This window comes from Larimichthys crocea, chromosome XIX (assembly GCF_000972845.2).
Source record: "Larimichthys crocea isolate SSNF chromosome XIX, L_crocea_2.0, whole genome shotgun sequence".
Classification (NCBI taxonomy): Eukaryota; Metazoa; Chordata; class Actinopteri; family Sciaenidae; genus Larimichthys; species Larimichthys crocea.
This window is the reverse complement of record NC_040029.1, coordinates 8,208,473-8,227,582: the sequence shown is the minus strand read 5'-3', so window position 1 is coordinate 8,227,582 and position 19,110 is coordinate 8,208,473. Positions and strand designations below refer to the sequence as shown.

The 19,110-nt window shown below is 44.3% G+C and overlaps 1 protein-coding gene across 5 annotated transcripts in view; it reads right to left on the bottom strand.

Moving 5' to 3' along the window:
• Window positions 1–265: 265 nt before the first annotated feature.
• mcf2la (mcf.2 cell line derived transforming sequence-like a) overlaps window positions 266–19,110 on the bottom strand; it is a 39,439-nt gene continuing 20,594 nt past the window's right edge. For 2 of the 5 annotated variants that reach the window (XM_010743548.3, XM_019271142.2), the window contains exons 3-32: window positions 18,385–18,499; window positions 16,359–16,449; window positions 10,888–11,007; window positions 10,673–10,789; window positions 10,435–10,584; window positions 10,220–10,344; window positions 10,010–10,124; window positions 9,803–9,922; window positions 9,255–9,446; window positions 8,984–9,175; window positions 8,751–8,904; window positions 8,612–8,664; window positions 8,431–8,510; window positions 8,256–8,322; window positions 8,042–8,157; window positions 7,859–7,928; window positions 7,684–7,776; window positions 7,494–7,586; window positions 7,276–7,401; window positions 6,971–7,192; window positions 6,712–6,804; window positions 6,550–6,628; window positions 6,388–6,454; window positions 6,191–6,297; window positions 5,891–5,983; window positions 4,971–5,045; window positions 3,346–3,455; window positions 3,141–3,253; window positions 2,747–2,850; window positions 266–2,636 (exon numbers count right to left, since the gene is read on the bottom strand). In XM_010743548.3, coding sequence (XP_010741850.3) covers window positions 2,557–2,636; window positions 2,747–2,850; window positions 3,141–3,253; window positions 3,346–3,455; window positions 4,971–5,045; window positions 5,891–5,983; window positions 6,191–6,297; window positions 6,388–6,454; window positions 6,550–6,628; window positions 6,712–6,804; window positions 6,971–7,192; window positions 7,276–7,401; window positions 7,494–7,586; window positions 7,684–7,776; window positions 7,859–7,928; window positions 8,042–8,157; window positions 8,256–8,322; window positions 8,431–8,510; window positions 8,612–8,664; window positions 8,751–8,904; window positions 8,984–9,175; window positions 9,255–9,446; window positions 9,803–9,922; window positions 10,010–10,124; window positions 10,220–10,344; window positions 10,435–10,584; window positions 10,673–10,789; window positions 10,888–11,007; window positions 16,359–16,449; window positions 18,385–18,499 — 3,332 coding nt within the window. In that variant the 3' untranslated portion in view covers window positions 266–2,556. Of the gene's footprint in view, window positions 2,637–2,746; window positions 2,851–3,140; window positions 3,254–3,345; window positions 3,456–4,331; window positions 4,407–4,970; window positions 5,046–5,890; window positions 5,984–6,190; window positions 6,298–6,387; window positions 6,455–6,549; window positions 6,629–6,711; window positions 6,805–6,970; window positions 7,193–7,275; window positions 7,402–7,493; window positions 7,587–7,683; window positions 7,777–7,858; window positions 7,929–8,041; window positions 8,158–8,255; window positions 8,323–8,430; window positions 8,511–8,611; window positions 8,665–8,750; window positions 8,905–8,983; window positions 9,176–9,254; window positions 9,447–9,802; window positions 9,923–10,009; window positions 10,125–10,219; window positions 10,345–10,434; window positions 10,585–10,672; window positions 10,790–10,887; window positions 11,008–16,358; window positions 16,450–17,277; window positions 17,553–18,384; window positions 18,500–19,110 lie in introns of those variants that run through there. The other 3 variants (XM_027291810.1, XM_027291809.1, XM_019271143.2) reach the window with 3 other exon arrangements.

The following is a 19,110-nucleotide window of genomic DNA, read 5'->3' as shown; positions in this document are numbered from 1 at the left end:
CATGCCAAATCATGACAGGCTAAACTGGAAAAGGTTTATTGGAGGTTATAAACCACGTGATGATTACGCGTCCGGATCAAAATACATAATTCATAACAATGGCATGCTTTCGCGTCCGGATCAAAATACATAATTCATAACAATGGCATGCTTTTATTTAAAAAAATGTGTTTTAATTAATCAATTAATTTGATTAAATGTGTCTAATTTGCAGTTAGAATTCATAGCATTAAAGATTTAAGTGGAATTAAATGTCAAAGTCATGTAGAGGAAACCATTTCAGACTTTATTAAAGCTGCTTTTCATTATACATACAATTCAAGAATTACATATGTACAAATATACAAGGATATGTCTCATTATAATATCTTCAATATCAACACCATACTCAGTAGATACAATAGGAAAATAAAGACAGTGGTTGCTGCAATGTGCTGCATAAAAAGAAACTAAAAATATATATATATATATGACCCTTCTCGTCTCTCCGAGCTCCAAGTCCAAAGTACAAATAATTCAATCAGCTTTTATTGTGTGATCGTGATAACACACTGACAAGTTTAGTGCCCGTGTCAGCTTTCGTTACGAGGGCAGAAAATAAACTCTCACAAAATACAACAGTCCCTGGTAGAAAATACTCGCCTCGTTCATTCAGGGTTTGTTTTGTTTTTTCTTTATACATGAGAGCTTTTTCAAAGTGGAGCTGTGAGGAACATGCCACAAAGAGACGAAAACCATGACCCTACCCCGCCCCTTCATAATACACATGCTCTTGAGGAAAACAACATGAGGTATAAAGAGGACACATCTGTACAAGTGTAACATACATATCTCAGAGTGTAAACCAGCCACAGTTTACTCTCTGTAAACTAGCTGGTTCCTTTATCTTTCCTTTTGCCACTAAGGAGGACGTGAGTGTAACATTAAATAAAAACACAGAAACTTTAAGACAAACGTAACCCCGTTGTGGTTTCAGTGTAACAGCATGCCGTTGAGTCACACGTTCAACATTAAGGACAGAAGGAGGAAGAGATTGTTTTACAGTGCGCCTTGTGGATACAGTAGAAATCTTGGGATAAAAAAACCCTTGAAAAACAAGGTTCAGAATAGCACAGGTTCCTTATGTATGTGTGTGTGTGTGTGTGTGTGTGTGTGTGTGTGTGTGTGGTGTGTTACAGCAGCTGGTTGTGCCACCAAAATGTTTCAACGTCCTCCAGAGCCAAGCAAGACCATCCGGGGCTCAGCTTACCCACCGACTGCTGCTGTGCAATCAGCACTTTTTATTTTTCAGACTTCTCTGCACCTTGTTATTCAGCCGTGATGATTACTCAGCTACGTTGTTGTGTTAAGTAAACAAATATTGCTCTGTTTGCAAGGTCTGGGCCCCGGTTAGTCCTGCTTGTGGAGAAGTGTCTGCTGTCACATGCCTGAGTGGGGCTGGGAGCGCAGGGAGCGGGGGCAAAGCCGGCTTCTGCTGCTGCAGTGCAGACCAAAGCCAGCTCGCTCCTAAATGCATTAAAATGACCCTGCACACATACGTCCTGCTAGCACTTTGTGACACACACAGACACACACCAGGAATGCACATACACAAAGACATAGTCGACACGTTCAGGTATGCAGTCACACCTGCCTGCCCACGCAACTTCTTGGGCTTCCTGAGAGGTGAATCCAGAACAGTTCAGAGGCCAGAGAGACAATCACTCTTTGAGAAAACAAAAAAAAAAAAAGAGGTTGAAGTTGTTCCAAGCTGCCGCTCTCTGTGATTTGTACGTTGTAGCTGAAGTGCAAGACCACCAGGTTGTGCTGTTGTTGGTTGACATTCTCCTGGTGATGCATTTGCAGGTAAAACCAGAAAAGCAGGACGAAGGGGAAGGGGAGAATGAAAAAGTACTTTGACACCACAGACAGGGATTTAACACACACGTGTGTGTGTGTCACATGACGTATAGATCGATGTTTGACCCGCTCAGTGACGCTCCAACATGAAAACATTTGCTCTTCTTGTTGCAGTTTTCACAGTGTAACGATTCACGTCTGACACTAAAGCCGATGGGAATGCAGCAAAGTCCTGTCGTATCCGAGATGTTTCGTCCGCTGTGATGTTGTCAGCGATACCAACAGTGTTGTGAGCTGCTCACGTTCAGTGCAGAGCTTCTTTAAATGTGTCCACTTTAATGCTACATACTCAGGAGGGTGCAGACATTTAGCTTTCCTCTGTCGTTTGCAGAGTTTGTGATTTTTAGCCTGACAGGGACGTCGAAGAACTATTTTCCCTGATATTTTATGCGTGGAAATATCTACCAACATGCTGAATATTTCAAAGGTAGATGAGAGTTTAACACTGCTGCAGTTCGACTGACAGGGACTGTAAATACTGTAATTATAGAAAAGGTGGGTGTAGCAAACACTCAGCTAAAACACTGGTAATATTTGCAGATTGCTTTGGTTTTTTTCGTCGGTCGCCGTCCTCCTGTGTGGGTGGTCTTCAGATTATTAATTCCACTTGGAAGTTGTTCTTAGGTGGAGGGATGGAGATGGGTCAGCGACGGCAGGTCAGGGTTTGATGTCGGAGAAGCTGGTGTAAGTCTCGCTGCAGCTGGAAGAAGTGCTAAGGTTGCCGGAGACGCTGCCATCTGCAGGACAAACAAGAACAGTGTTGGCTTTATTAAGTCGAACAAACAGCTCTGTCCGAACAAGCTATATGACTCATGTCAGTAGACTCATCGTCATATGGAGAACATACCTGAGCTGCTGAGTGACTGGGATGATTTGGACTCTGAGATGAGGCTGAGGAGGTTTGCTGCTGCCACCCAGCCCTCCTTACTGCTGCGGAGGTTCTTCACAAACCTGCAGAGGGTTAAACAAACAAGGCCATGTCAGGATCTATGACACTAAAGCTTCCTGATTTTGCACACAGGACTGTGTTTGGGATTACAGCTCAGAGGAAGCTGTAATCGTTCTGCAGCCTTGGCATGGATTTCAAGGACTTTTCAATGACTTTTGTGATACAAGTCAGGTTGGTTTTAATTTCCACATTATTGCAATATTTCCATAACAAAAACAGCCCAGGATGAGTTACCTGACTCATTCAGGACTACGTAAAATTGCTTTGACTGGAGAAATGTAGTAATGTTTACCACTGTCCCTCCTCTCCCTCTCTGATTAGCTGGACCATGTCTCCGCTCTTGACAGACAGCTCCTGAGGTCCCGCCTTCTCGCAGTCTGCTACCACTGTGTACTTTCCTGGAGCCTGAAGGGTCAAAGTTCAGCAAAGACAGCCGGTGAGAGGTGAAAGGTGTCGGGCGGCAAACACCAGATAGCAAAATGTAGAAAAAGGCTCACCAGCTTCTTCCCTACTTCCTCCTCGGGGTCAGAGTTCATGGGGTCCTCGCCGCTCGAGTACCCGTCATTCTCTTCCGAGGCATCCACGGAGAGAGACGCCTTGTTCCAGCCTGGAGGTGGATGGTGGTGGTGCAGAGAGGAGGGAAACAAAAAGGACACAGGTGAGGAGATTTAGAGGCAAAGAAGGGAAGTGGAATGACGTGAAGTGATTTGAGGGAACGTAGAGTTGAAAGTGTATCACACACACACTGACACTCACACTCCATGTGGCATTAAAATGCTTCCTGGGTCGAGCTAAATTTATCAACAAAACTATCTGTAGAGCGACTGTGCTACTCAGAGTGGATAGTAGGGACATCCACGAGTGAGAGAAGATGCTTTCCGCCAGTATTAAATCAGAAAGAGAAGAGAAATGGGGATTTTGCCCGGAGCAAACCGAATGCCACTTGGAAAGAGAGTCACAGTTTCACTAGAATCTCCCCCGAGGAGCAAAAAAAAAAAGAGTCAAAACTGTCAAACCAAACTCATCCCAAAGAAGATCAACGACAGCAGGGAGGGACACCAACCAAAGTAAAATCAAGGATTTATGATCATGAGTATCACCTGGATTCATTTCAAGGCTGCTCTGACTGCCAGGGCTGGAAAAATGACACGTAGAAATGGTGCACTGTTTGTCTAACTTCATTATTCTGCACGCCACACAACCAACTAAACCCAAAACACCCCGCAGAATCAGACAGAATGATTGATTTGAAGTAGAGCAGGTACCTTTGCGGAGAACATTTAGCCAAGAATTGAGACTTAGAGCGAGAAGAGTAGAAAATCATAAACTCATCTCACGTCGCCATGACAATAAGACTCAGCACCAGGCTAAATGAAAGAAGACTGGGTCGTCCGCTACACTTTACCTCCAGTAAAAATCAATCATGACCACCACACACCACAGCAAACACCCACAGTGGCTGATCCTCAGAGCATCTCTGTACCTCGCCTCTTGCTCTGTAACAGACTAGAGGTACTCATCCATTTGACTCTGCTCAGACTGACATGGGGAGCCGGCTCTAGACAAGGAGGGGGGGAGAGAAACAGCCAGTAAATCAGTCAGACGGCCGGACTGGACGTGTAGTCAGACGGCTGCTTTAGTCGGGTTAGCCGGTCACACAGGTGTAAATGAAAATGGACGCAGCATCTTCACAAGTTATTATGGGAAATATGTAAAAAAAAAAAAATGGTGATGATGACCTGTGGAAAAATGTATATCACAAAATATACATTACAGAGTATCTGCGTGTTTAAGAAGCCAAAAAGACGTTTCATTGGTCTAAATGTGAGATAATTAGATGCAGGTAGTTCTGGATTGGTTAATCAGGGAATGGAAATGTATCATGATGAACACATGACTGCGTTTAGGACATTTTAAAACTACTTCAGCTCTTCAGTGAATCTGCAGATAATCTGTGTGAACACGACACATTTCTAATGTTTGATCATCACATCCAGTTTCATCCTTCTACATGAGACACACTGTGAAAAACACACAAGACTTTGTGGCGGTGAGCGATGTGGAAGATGAATGACGGCCTCTAGAATCAGATGGCCCGCATCGCGGGGGGACATCAATATACCTTTGAACCCAAACGGCGTGGGGTCACTCTTGACCAAGTGACGTTTGGAGTTGTGCTCGGGGCTCATGGCCGAGCCTGGTCACACGGGAAGGAAAAAGTGAAGAAGAAGAAGAAGAGAAAAGTAAGAAAGAAGTAACTAATGTGGACCTGCAGTTTCGGATCATCATCACACAAGAAATACAGAATTTTCCTCTAAATAACTTGATTCAGATTTAGCCATGATTATAACTGGACCTGGTGCACATGCAGTCATTGTTTCTCTCGCTATGGAAGATCTGCTGTGTCTAGACAGAGGTGGCAATGCTACACTTTTACCACCAGGAGGCAGAGTGTGCAAGATAAGAGTCATCAGTGAAGAAATACTGCACATACTGCAGGTTCATTTGCATGTTTGTCCTGTACAGGTGATAATTAAACATTATCTGCCTAAATTAATTCCAATAAAAAACATTTTGGATTTGACACAAATATACTTTAACATTTCATTAATATCTTTGCTGTCTCTGATGTTTTTCCTCCGGTTAAAAAAGAAAAAATTCTGCCAGAAAGACAAAACAAAACGCTCAAATTCACAATTAATAAAATATTAATAATCATTAAATGTTAGCTCTGACCAGTTGTTAAGTTTATAACAACTGGTCAAGTCCTGATCTGAATTGTCAAGTTATTTTTAATGATTAAATTCAAAAGACCAAAAGATCTTTGTGTACAGTGCTTCAAGCAAGTATGTGTAGCTTTTACCCAACGATTACAGGACGATAGGAAATTAAAAAATATGTCGGATTCACTGCAATATCTATCTAAAGTCTGGCTAACAGAAAAAGTGTGTTTTATTACTTATGATTTCAGCATTTAATTAGTAAAAATAAAGACCAAACCAGTCTAAGCACTGCGTGCCTCCTCGGGTCTGCTATCGTTACCTTTCGGACTCTTCAGATTGCTGAAGCCCTGCAAAGTAAAACGCTTTTTAGCCACTGAGGACCTGTCAGTGGTCGGACTGGTCACCGGTTCATCTGGAAACGATGGTTTGAGATGGAAAGTGAAAGAGAGAGAGAGTGTGTCACCCCAATAACAAAGGAGTAAGGAAGGTAGGAGAGACAGAAAGAGGATGATGAAGGCGATGAAAGGAAAGAGTCCAGATCAGTGAGATTCTCACAGCATTTCAGACACAGGTGACACATTTCCTGCCTGTACGTGACGACGTGGCATCAAACCCTCACCTTTGTGTTTCGGTGAAGAGGAGTTGACTTCAGACGTCGGGCTCGCCTCCGCCTTCTTCTCCTCCTGCTGCTTCTTCTGGTTTTTCTGACCGCTGCTACGAAATGGACTGAGAAAGAGAAGAAGAGGAACACAGTGATAAATATAGATATCTGACATGTGTGGGTGCACCTTACATACGCAATGTTTAGATGCCAACCTGAGAGAGCTGTTGTTGCTGGTGGGACTCGGGGACACAGAGTCTGAGCTCTTCTGCTGACTGGCTTCTAAAAACAGACAATCATCAAGTTAAGTTACAAGAAGGTGAGCAGAAGAAATGTGAAAACGCATATATGTGTGTGTGTGTGTGTGTCCACAATACCTCTGCAGGCTTTGAGCTGCTGCGTCAGAACTTTGCGGATCTCGTTCACCCACGCCGTTTTAATCTCCGGCGTCGGAGCCTGCACGAGACAAACAATGACACAGCGTTAAGGTTCCTTCTTCGTCTGGGGTTGGTCAAAGTCTTGGTGGGACTTTGCTGTACCTGCACGATGAAGACTTCATCTCTGGAGTTGCACCAAATCTCAAACTTCTTGTTGTCTCCTTTAGCGTTCTCTGTAATGCCCACCGCACTCATCTGAGAGAAGAATGACAGAGGTCCAGTGTGTTAGATTTAGTGCCATCTAGTGGGAGGTTGCTGCTTAAACCCAATTATCTAATCCAATTAAATAAAGCGTAGTAAAATAAATAGCTAAATGTGGATTTTTCCATGTTACGGAAGCAAACTTGTCTTGGGAACTCACGCTGAGAGAGTGTTTGAAGCTGTACGATGGAGCTTTCTCGTAACCCTCCCCGTTCTCCTCTCTCCTCTTGCAGAAGAGCAACGCCTTCTCGTGCAGGAACAGATGCCTCTGCATGGGCTTGAACCGGGCCAGGTCCTTGACTTTGGCGTGACCTTTTTTATGCTCCGTCCACACGCTGAAGGAGCCCTGCATCAGCAGGCGACCCAGTTCTGACAGGTTACCCTGAAAAAGGACGGAAATACTAGAAACAACTCAAACTACTCGTCTGCTTGTACATCAATTTCTTATTTCATCGTCGCTCTGACCTCGTATCCTGTGATGGCGATGAGGTGCATGGAGTCGTTGACAGCTTTCAGGATCCCCAAGATAGAGGACAGAGCTTCCTGCAGGTCATCACAGCCATCGCAGCCCTTACTGTACTTTAACAACTCCTGCAAACACACGATAAACAGGTGAGGATGCACAGAGGCTGAAATAAAGACACACAGACATACGATACATACAGAACATGAACACAGTTCACCTTAAGCAGTAGCTGGTACTTGGTGATTCTCTGGACAGGTTTAAGGAGGTAGGAGTCCAAACCAAGTTTATGTTCCAGCTTCTTCTGGCACTCCTGGGTCACAAAACATCAACCAAAACAGATAATTAGAGATTGTTTGTTATTATTGGTGAAAAAGGTGTTGCTATGAGGTGAAAGGTAAAGGGGCAACCTGGAAGAAGGCACAGTCGGAGCACTGTCTCCACAAGCTCTCAGAGCGAGGTTTATTCTGGCAGTACGCCTCGTAGATCTGCAGGTCCTTCATCTGCAAAGAGGACAAAATGTGACGTTTATTGGTTCTTTATTAGTAATAAATCCAGACACACACAGTGGAGGTAAGTGCTCACCCTCTCTAAAAAGCAGCGGCCCACGAGTTCTGGGCAGTCGGTGTACGCTTCCAGCTCCTTTAGAAACGTCCTGGAGACAAACAACACAGCACCGAAGTAAATTATATACTTCTTTACTACGAAACGATTAAACGTCTCTGACTGAATCGTCCCTTCTCGCCCAAGTGTCTGGAAGAAGCTCACCTCTTATGAAACTGGTAGATTTCAGACATGTTGCCAAATAGGACGTCCTTCTTGCTGAGCAGGGTGTTCGGGATGAGGTGAGCCATGGCGGGGTTGTCCATCTCTGCTGCATAGCCCTGGAGTTTAATATTACGAACAACACATTCACTGAATCACGCATGCAAAGATGACGATTAGTACGATGACACACTTTACTTTGGATGAATGAGCTCACCTCCAGCACACACAGCAGCTCCTCCACGTACGCTCTCTCCGTCTCCAGCAGTTCATTCATAACGTGGCTGAAACGCAGAAGACAGTTTGCATTTAGCACAAAAATTCACATTTTCTACCTTAAAAGTGATGCAGACAAAGAAAGCCATGACTATTCTCGAGCTGCGACCTCTTACCGTCGAAGCACTGCCAGGTTTTCTTCTTCCTCTGAGAGAGAAGCATGTCTGGTGCCACCGTTATGTATAGGAGACTCCACCTGGACACACGCACACAATCATATATAACAATGTATTTTTCACTTTTTATCAAAAACAATGAGAAATATTTGTTGAATGTGACGACCAAACAACTGATCACCTTTTTGCAGATGGCATTATCTGCAGAGTATCTCCTCTCTTTTCTCTGTTGATCTAAAGGACGGAGAGGAAAGTATTTTTATACGGCTGGATTCTACATCAAATCTTTAAATCATCATCATCTATCGATCGAGACTTACTAGGAGAGGAGAGTGGAGACTTCACTTCAGGTCTCGGTGCTACTGGCTGGACTGGTCTGGTCTGTTTGGCAGCGAGTTTCTTCAGGCTGATGCGTCTCTTCTCAAACATCTCCTGCACGGAGCTCTGCTTCTGGAAAACTCTCTCTACCTGGTCCTGATGGAGACCAAACACGACCGTAAATATCACAGTAAATGAGCTAAAAAGGTTAAGTTTGACCGCACTTCCTACTGACCCTGAGCTGAGCGGTGAGCGTTGCCTCGTACTGGCAGAAGATGGCGCCGCGGTCGGCGAGGGTGTGCAGCGGCGCCGTGTCCAGGTATCGCTCCAGTTCTTGCAGAGCTGCTTCGGCTCCGTCCTGAGACTGACAGCGGTCCACCGGCTGGCTGGCCAACAGGAAGATGCCCTCCTCGCACCACCGCGACGCCTGCAAGGAAAAGTTTGATGAAAATGAGTTTCCTCTTTTATCGGTTAGAATTCTTCATGTATTTGAAACACACTCGTACCTTCTCCAGAGCGTGGTGGAGCTCCATCGCCTTGAGCAGGAGGCTCTTCTTGTTCCTCAGCGTGGAGCTGATCTCCTCGCACACTCCCCTCAGCTCGCTGCACTTCGGCCTGATGGAGTCCTCGGCATAGTGGGAGTTCTCTATCAGCCTGTCACCTTCACTGGCCAAGGTCAGGGCACGGTCCAGAACATCCTATAGAGACACATTGCAGGTGTTAATATGAGAATATCATCAATCACACCCTCCTCCTCCACCCTCGAGTGTTGATTACATAATTCTGAGAAGACCCAGGTCTGTTTTCATGTGATATTTATATTTATAATATATTTCTATGGTCTGATTCACACACACGTGTGCTCTCTCTACCTCCCCCCCCCTCTCTCTTACAACTATTTCCACCCATTCCCACTGAATGGGGGTTGGAACAGGGCATGACATTGATTATATCATTAGCCATATGGCTTCAAGGAGGTGAAAGTGTTGAGTGTGTGTTTTCTGTAGCACGTGAGCTGCAGGATGAATCAGGATTGTGTGTGTGTGTCTCTTACACAGGCCTTGTCCTCATGTCCGCCGAGCTCTCGGAGGACGTGCTCGGCGTGGGCGGGGCTTACGCTGACCTCAGAGAAGTCTGACAACCGCTCAGATGTCACATCGAGCTGGGCGCACACCTACGGACACACACGTCGTTTAATGCGGTGTTCATCAGCGCACACGCGTCAAAGAAACTGCATTTCCCACAATTCAACGACACTCACTTCACGGAAGTGCTGCTCAAAGTGGCGCAGCTGTAAACACTGTTCCAGCTTGGTGCGGTGGCGCTCCCAGAAATCGTCAAACGCCGTCTCTGTTTCGTCCAGCTGACCGAGGAGTCTGAGAGAGGAGAGAAGGAGGGAAGGAGATGAGGAAATTCTCCCTGTATGCTTTCCTGCTCATCTATTTTTACATCCATTCATCCTTTCCTCTACCTCTGTACAGTAGCTAAGTTCTCCACTTCATCGTAGGTCATATTGTACTCAGGGTCTGTCTGTAGAGGCTCGTTGATGCACTCCAACAGGCGTCCCCCCTGAGACAGCGCCACCTGCAGGTCCTCCTGGAAAATAAGTCATTTTCTTCAGCACTAAAGCTCTTTCTGTCTCCAGGTGTTAACATGTATGGAAAATACAGAAAAAACACATCTCACCTTCATTTTATCTTTCTTCAGAGTGTGTGTGTGCAGCAGGCCGGTGGTGGCCTCGGCATCGTTGGGTAATTCTGTCTCTGCGAGCTCAGTGCCAAACGCCTGCAAGGTCTGAGCCGTGGTCTTCACCATGAGGGCAAATGCCTCGATCGCCTGCAGAGGAGACGTTCAGGTGATGTAGAAATACATGCATACAAGTGCGCTTCTTTCTTCTCAATAGGTTTTATATGTGTGTACATACAGTGCGGTGTGAGATCCAGCTCTCATGGCAGTACTCCTGCGTGCCGCCCAGCTCTGTGGTCAGTTGTCCCGGGTCGATATAAGCATGGAGCTCAGTCACCGAACTCAGCATCACCACCTGATTAAAAACACATGTTCAGCGGATTAAAAGCAAAACATAAAGATGATAATAAAACATGACGATATAAACGTGCACATGCAATGTAGGAGTCATACCGGCACCTTCATTTTGAACTCATCCTTGTTGAACTTGAACAGGAAGTCTGACAGAGTCCGCTGGAGCAAAGCAGTGGGACGCAACACCAGAACCAAGTGCAAGTTCCCTGGAAATGAACCCTGAGAGAGAGAGAGAAATAGATGAGGATAAGAAAAGTGTTTTTAATATCTTGTAATATATTGATTTATATTTTCAAAATACAGCTTGAGCTTCTTGTTTTTTCATCGTGTGGCTTAAAGAAAATGGGCCCAGATGCCATTTGTTGATTAATATTCCTTCTTTCTTCCGTCACTCTTTTAAAACAAGCTTGAATTTGCAAAGCCGCAACTGGCCAACCAACCGTCAGACCACTGGAGATGGAACGTGTCCGTAAAGTGTCAAATATATCTGAACCCAAAAACAAAAAACAAAAAAACAAAACACTAAAAATGACATGCAGGACTCATGACTTCAGTATATTTAAATCAACACTTTGGATTCTCTGTCTTCATTTTAAAAGGTCAGTGCTTTATCAATATAGTCCTCGCTGTGTTTTGGTTGATGATGTTTTGGTGTTATAGCAACTCATACGCAGTATATCCTTTGGTGTGGATGTACAGGTTACAGTCCAGATTTTATCTGTTTCTTATAGCATTGGAAATTATACTTGTTTATGGTGTTTGCAGCCTCCAGGTTCAGAGTCCTGCTGCAGAGGAATGAAGCTGTCCCTCTGCTGCAATCCTGAACCGACCATGAAGAGAGTTTCTAATATCCGCCAAATCTCCTACATTTCTTCACGGTCGTTCCCTTGTTTCACCTCCCATCTGGAAAGCTGTCGCTACAAGGTAAATTATCCCCGGGGCACTGGGAGCAGGTTTTTGTCTCTCCACCTCCACACTAACAGGTTAAAAGCGTGGAATTGCCTTTACACAGAAAACAGCCCAGGAGGCCACTCTGCTGAAAGGCTTTATTGGTTATGGCTTCCTCTAAAACCCAGGGTGAATTACTCCGCCCTGTTAGGCATCGTAAATCGATGTAGGGTGACACGTGCACACACACACACACACACACACACACAGACACACAGGGTCGGCGGCATGTTCAGAGATGTGTGACAAGGTCGTGAAATATTTAGCGTAGCCGTAAATAAAGCGTGAAACACATGCAGGGATTAAAACTAGTGAAATTCAGGTTTGTGCTTCGTGGTTCTGTCGACAAATATGTGAAGATGTGGCGCTGAATCTGAGCTTTAAATCTTGTCAGTCAGTCACTGTTATTATTTTTGGATGTGGCATCAATGAAGCCTTTTCGTTTTATTTGTCACTGCTCTTCTTGTGCATCACCTCCCACTCAAACATCGCAGGCATTCCTGGGATTTCCTGTCTTTTCTGTTGATGACGTCCCCAGAGCTGTGCCAGCTACAACTGGGATTATCTGACCTTTATGTATAGATTTATTACATCTTCGAGGGACGCTTCAATATATTAAGGCATGGATTATATTGAATGTGTGATACTGTGTGCACAAAAATCGATATTTATCATTATCACAGAGAACATCCTGTTAAAAACAGACAGGGAAAAAAAAAATAAAAATACTGAATGTGGCTTTAATTTAGTCTGCAAGGAGACCTGCAATCACACAGCAGCGCACACACACACACACACACACACACACACACACACACACAGAGTCATGAAATGCCTGCAAGGCGTTGCCATGGAAACCACTCTCCTTGGAAAACGCACGGAGGGAGTCCGAGAGATAGAGAGACAGTACATGACGAAATGCAAGCGAGAGTGATGATAGACAGTGTTCGTATGGTGTGTGTGTGTGTGTGTGTGTGTGTGTGTGTGTGTGTGTGTGTCTGCTCTTCCAGTCATTTATTTTTGGCTCACACACACACACATACACCTGCTGCGATGCTGATGAAAGACAACCATGTTAGAAGATTTTACGCTCGTTCCACACGCATACTCTTCTAATTTCATCCGCAGATAATCGACCAATCATTGCAATCTTTTATTCCTCTGGTACCAATAACACACTTGTACACACACACACACACAAACACACACACATACATCTATTAAATTCAATAAACCCTCTGAGGTCTTGGTTTAATTTGTACCTCTGCATTAACATGATAATACATGATAATAATGTGCACACACATCCCTGGACACACACTTATACATTAAAGTGATGCACACACGCCTCTCACGGATAAAAAGCAGACATAAATAAATGATAAGGATTAGAATATCATTTTCTGTTGATCTGGGTGATTTATATTCTCCCAGTGAGGACGCAGGGAGGAGAGACACTCCACATGTCCTCTAATGACATCCACATTGTCCTCCTGGGAGCTGGCTCGCCTCCATATTAAAACCACCTCCCTCCACGTGCTCAAACCCCCTTCTGGACCTGAAAGAGTCCCCGCTGATGACAAAGAGATTCAAACGTGAATCTTGACAGAGGCTGCTGCTGCTGCTGCAACCGCTTTTTAGCCAGTTGTAGCTTCTTGTTTGCGCCGGCTGATAGAGCCGTCTGTCTTCACCCCGCAGCAACGTTCCTGTACGCTTGAACGGCCGCATATTTATCACCCCAAACCGCAAAGATGAGGCGCAACAGAGAGGAAGGTGTCCCATCATCATATTTCACTGCCACACATGTGGATTCACCCGGTTAGACCTAATTAAACACTGAAGGATCTACAGTAAGATTGTGGCGTAAATATGAGAGGAAGCCTGTCGTTAAAGCACTCATAGGAGATGCTGAAACTTTCACTAATAAGACTGGAAAGTCGATTTATCCCAAATGACCTGAAGGTGGTCCTGCATGGTTCGATCCTGGGAAGGTTTAGAGGGGAGAGCCAACATCTCTTTGTTGCAAATACTCCTGGAAGCTGCTATTAAATGTATCAGAATGAGATGGCTGAAACATGAACCACTGATATATAATATCTGGCTTTAAAAAAAAGTGAGATGGAACAAATTACATATGCGATGCAGCCACATTTATAAAGAGCCAAGTGTGGAAACATGGTACACAACTCCTCCAGGGGGCTAGATGTAATTCCTTTTACCGGGGCAAGAAAATCCAAATTATTTAAGCCTCTTCTGTAATTTTGTGAGCAGCGATTGTTGCGTATTTCACAGCGACTCTCACCTATAGGTCAAATGTGATGCTACATCACCGCTTAGCTCCATCTGTGGACTGCCAGACAATTAAACATGGCAGTGTGAGAACATCTGTGCACGTGCTGTAAACTAATCTCTGCCTTTATGAGACAATACTGCCCAGTCCTCGTGTTTTTTTGCTCTCCGGCGACCAAGCAAAGTGACCTTGAAGCGTCTCACGGGAAGGCGGGTGGTCGTTGTTCTACATGTGTCATTGGCTGGTGGACAGAGCAGGCATGCCCATGGAGGAGGAGGACATCATACAACCGTGAGGAGGAGAGCGCCACCTGCTCTTCATGCCTTCAGGCTGAGTGATAAACTGACACACTGTCCCCTCGACATGAAACCTGCTCAAACACCTGCTGTATTTTTATTATATTTAAGGATCATGTAATTGACTAAACAAGGACCAGACTCTGCCCAGAATCTATAATCTAAATTTAAGAAGCATTAGTCGCCTGAATTTGCTGATTTGTTGAGTCCGATAGCGTCTTTGGATCTCACATATATCTCGAGCTATTACTGTAAATGTAACTGAAAATAAAAAATGTTCCCATTGTTCCTATAAGTGCTGTGTGGGATGGGAAGCAGAGGATGACTCCACAGAGTGAAGAGAGGAGCTCAAAAGCAGAACAAAGAAGTGAACGGATAAAAAAAAAAAAAGAGAGAGGTGATCAGCAGGAGATGTGAAGGCAGCACAGGAGATCCTGCAGAGAAGCTCCTGCTAGCATGCTGATTAACCTTTCCGAGACACATTTTACTCTGCTATAGCTTCACCACCATTATGTTCTCTTGGTTTTATTGTCCTCACTGACAACAAAGACAAAACAAACTGCAGGAATCTATCTGACCAAGGCAAAAACAAAGAGGCTATAGTCAAGTGGAAGGAGCAGATATTGAATTTAAACTAAATGTACAAAAATAAGTGTCAGTAAAATGTTTTTATTTTCTTTAAGGCTTCATTTAGGGGACAAAATTCACTTTGTCGAGAGAAGATAAGTTAGCTTAGCTTAGCATAAAGACTGGAAACGGGTGGAAAAGCTAGCCTGGCTCCATTTAAAAAGGTTACAACATCCATATACTGTATAAACACCTCCAAAACTCACTTATTACATAATATATTAAGTTTGTTTAGCTTAGAATACAAACCAAAGTGTAACATTTTAAAGTTTTTCGTGGGAGGGTTATGTCAAGACTCCAGGAATTCTTGTTATTTATCATAATAATTTAAATAAAAGGACTTTGGTTTAGTGTTTGGTGCTCTGAACATTCATACACTGCCTAAACAAATTACATAGATAAACAGCAACACCAATTAATAACAGAGAGACAACTACTGATTGGTTCCTCGCTATCAGCACAACCCACAGTCCATCAACGTCCCTGTCAAGGACATGGACCAGGCCAATGGACTGGAATAAGATAATAGACCTGGACTGGTCCATTATAAATGCTGGGGGAGTGCATTTTGTGTGTACAGGTTAAACTGACACGAGTCCAGTCTCTAAATAAAGCAGCTTCATAATGATTTATGGTCACAGTGGGGATAGTTTAGAAATGCCACGATAATCAGTGTCCAATTAGCATAGATTAGCATACATCTGCATATATTAAGGATGCTTAGCTGTGTATTACAGGACGAGCATCTTAACAACAGATGTGTTGGGTGTGGTGAAGCTTCACCCTCGTGTTGGCACAGCCGGTTAACCAGGATTCAAAGATGGAGGACAAAAACACACAATTCTTTCAGATACATCAGTTTTCTTTTTGTTATTCGCCTTCTTCAAGCCCCCTCTTCTTCCCTCTGTCACTTCAATTTATCATCTTACAGAGGAGTGAAACTTCTACTTTCCAAGAAGTAGGCTACTAGGCTAATGACACACATACATACACACCGCTGAAAAAAACAATTAGAAGAATGAGACTAATGGCTCACACGGTACAGACTTTCTATTTCTAACAGGACGGTATCTCGCTGCACACACACTATGCTCACACATTGCGTGACTCCACCACCCACTCCAGCATGATGCGTTATTTTTATCTCACCAGAAAAAAGAAAAAAAACACACACTAATTGCCAGTGCATGCCCTCCGTATGCACAGCAAACGAATAAACCCAAACACACACACGGAATACCAAAACATCCATTACTGTAAGTGCCCACAAACCAAATTATACACACACTTACAGCTGACAGCAGCAACTACACCCACAGACCCATGTTTAAATAAGCATTTACACGTATGGGGTAATCCACACGTCATTTGAGGTACTTTATCAGCAAACGATGCATGTAAACACTTACAGCGATGCGGAGCAGGGTAGCCCTGACGGCGGCCCATCGGTCCAGTCGTCTGTCGATGACCAGGATGAAACCCACTCCTGATGCTGCAATGCTGCAGGAGAGAAGCACACACACACACACACACACCGTTATCACCACTGTTCTGTGTAAATCAGCAATGTACGTGGCGCCATATTAGTCTAACTTTATGGAGCATGTTGATGTCATGTGTGGCTCCAACAGCAGGGGTCCTGAGCTGCAGAGTAGGATGTAGGCAGGCGGTAAAAGCTGGATACCTGTGCCACTAATTATATCCTAGTCTCAGACAACATATGTAAGAATAAGTAGTAAATACTGCACGTTAAAGTGCTGCTGTTCATGCCCCAGGTTAGTGCTTTGAGATAAACTGCCACATAATATATGTGTATATAAATATATTTATATGACAGGACTACAGCGGTCTTTGTTAGTCTTCAAGACAGGAGATTAAATCAGAGGATTAAAAATCAACACGAGGAAAGGTTAAAATCTCGGTACAGACTGTAGCCATCATTTGTCATCAGTGATGATTATGAGAGACCCTTGTGATTACCATGGCAACATTGGCTCTGCGTTATAATATGTGTGTGTGTGTGTGTGAGAGAAAATCCTGCCATTCATTCCACAGGCAGTGCCATATGTAGCGGCCTCATTAAGCTAATGTGTGTGTGTCAGTGTGTGTGTGAATGCAGTATTTGCAGCAAAGGTCCTGTTGGACAAATTGACATGCATCCTGACACCTAAGCAACACGGATAAAACACACACACACACACACACACACACACACACACTGTGGGCCAACATGCGAATGCTGCTGAGTTGGTCCATCTGGGGCGACGTTATTAGCCAATTTTCATCATCACACACAGACATGTTAAGAAAACGAACACACTACACTACCAAGAGAACGCTGCGGCAGCAAATCCTCAATCCATCTCTACTGGAGGGAATATTCCAACCGCATAAATGAAGCCGGCTCTGAAATCTTTTGACACTCCAGGAACGCACCGAGAACACAAATCCCCAATATCACATCCAGCAGTAATCCATCCCTCCTGAGTGATCGTCAGTGTTCGATTCCTGCATCCACAATCATATGTTTGCAGCCTTGCAGATGGAAGAGAGGTGACCGCTCACATCCTCCTTCTCCCTCGGCTGCTCCTCCTCCTCCTCCTCCTCCACCACCACCACCTGCTTCCCACCCTCAGCCAATCAAAGCTAAAGCCCAGCGTCTTGCTGTTTTCTCACAGCCAATCGGTGCTCGGAGTGCAGCCGACTGGCAGTTGGGTGCAAATAGCTGGTGGGGAGAAAGGGAGGGGACTCAGAGGAGGAGAGGGGGGCGGTATAGGGGTATATATGAAAGGTGATGAGGCCGCCATGACACACACATACATACAGTATATATAGATAGCTATACAGATTCATAAATCTCCATCCTTCCTCCTTCTCCTCTTAATTGCTTGTGCAGCTCTCAGCAGTTAAGCGAAGGTGGAAGAAAGGGAGAGGAGGTGACATGCAGAGAGGGAGGAGATAATAAAGGAGGAGAGGAGGAGAAAGAAGAAGAGGAGGTGTATCTTGATTTAATTTACATTCAATTAGCGTTTAATTTAAACTCACAGCCACTAATGAAATCTTTTGTTTCAGGTTTAAGGGTTGTTGTGGTAGTTTATTCTGAAAAATACTAAAAACGTCTGTGCAAATTTGATCTGAATTTAAGTGGGGAATCTTTTTATTTTTTATCCTTTATTTTTCCATGCTCAAAATCTTGCAAATCCTCTAAAATCTCATCCTTTGTGGCTCTCTCCTTGTGCCAGGCCTTTTGTATTGCCCTGACATCTGCTGGCTCCATGTGGTATTGCCCCACCACAAATTGGCCACATTCCCTTCACACTTTGTTTGTCGTTGTTGTCAAACTGCACAGAGATGGACGGTGTGTGTGTGTGTGTGTGTGTGTGTGTGTGTGTGTGTGTGTGTGTGTGTGTGTGTGTGTGTGTGTGTGATGCCAACCTGGGGACGCTGGTGAGGTAGCCGAGGACATTTTGGACCTCCTCGTCTTCCAGCTCGCCGAAAGCTGGGAACTCTGGGAGGACGATGATGGGGTTGCCGTTCATCCCGCGGCCACCTGGAGACACAGAGGTCGGTGTCAGTAAGCGGCATGTTGGTGATTTATTAAAGAACTCGTGACTGAAGGTAAAACAATATTGTATATTATATATATTTGTATATTTACACACAAAAGAAAAGACAAAGGAACAAACACAGACACAAACTCAGAACCCCTCACCAACCCTCAACCCTGGTATGGTGGAAATAAACAACTGCAACTGAGTTCACCTCTGGTTACATCTCTGTCATTTGTTGAAAGTTTGAAAAGTTACCTTTACTGTTCTGCAGTTTTTATGCCCTTACTAACCCAATTTCTTACCTGTCTCACATGTAACCTGGTGGGAAATGTTTCAGAGAGAGTATTAAGAGTATTTCTTTTAGAGGTTAGAAGAGTTAGAAACTTAGAGGAACATGCTTTAATTGGTAATTGGTGTTCAATAGGATTGGAGCTGTGCAATCCATAATTTAAGACAGATGTGACGATTAATCTAATTGTTTTATACATTTTCCACAAGAACGTCAGATAAACTCATAACTCATGACCGACGACGTAGACAAACTAAAAACAAAACAACAGTTTAAACGGCGTCACACACACGCAGACACACACGCAGACACACACGCAGA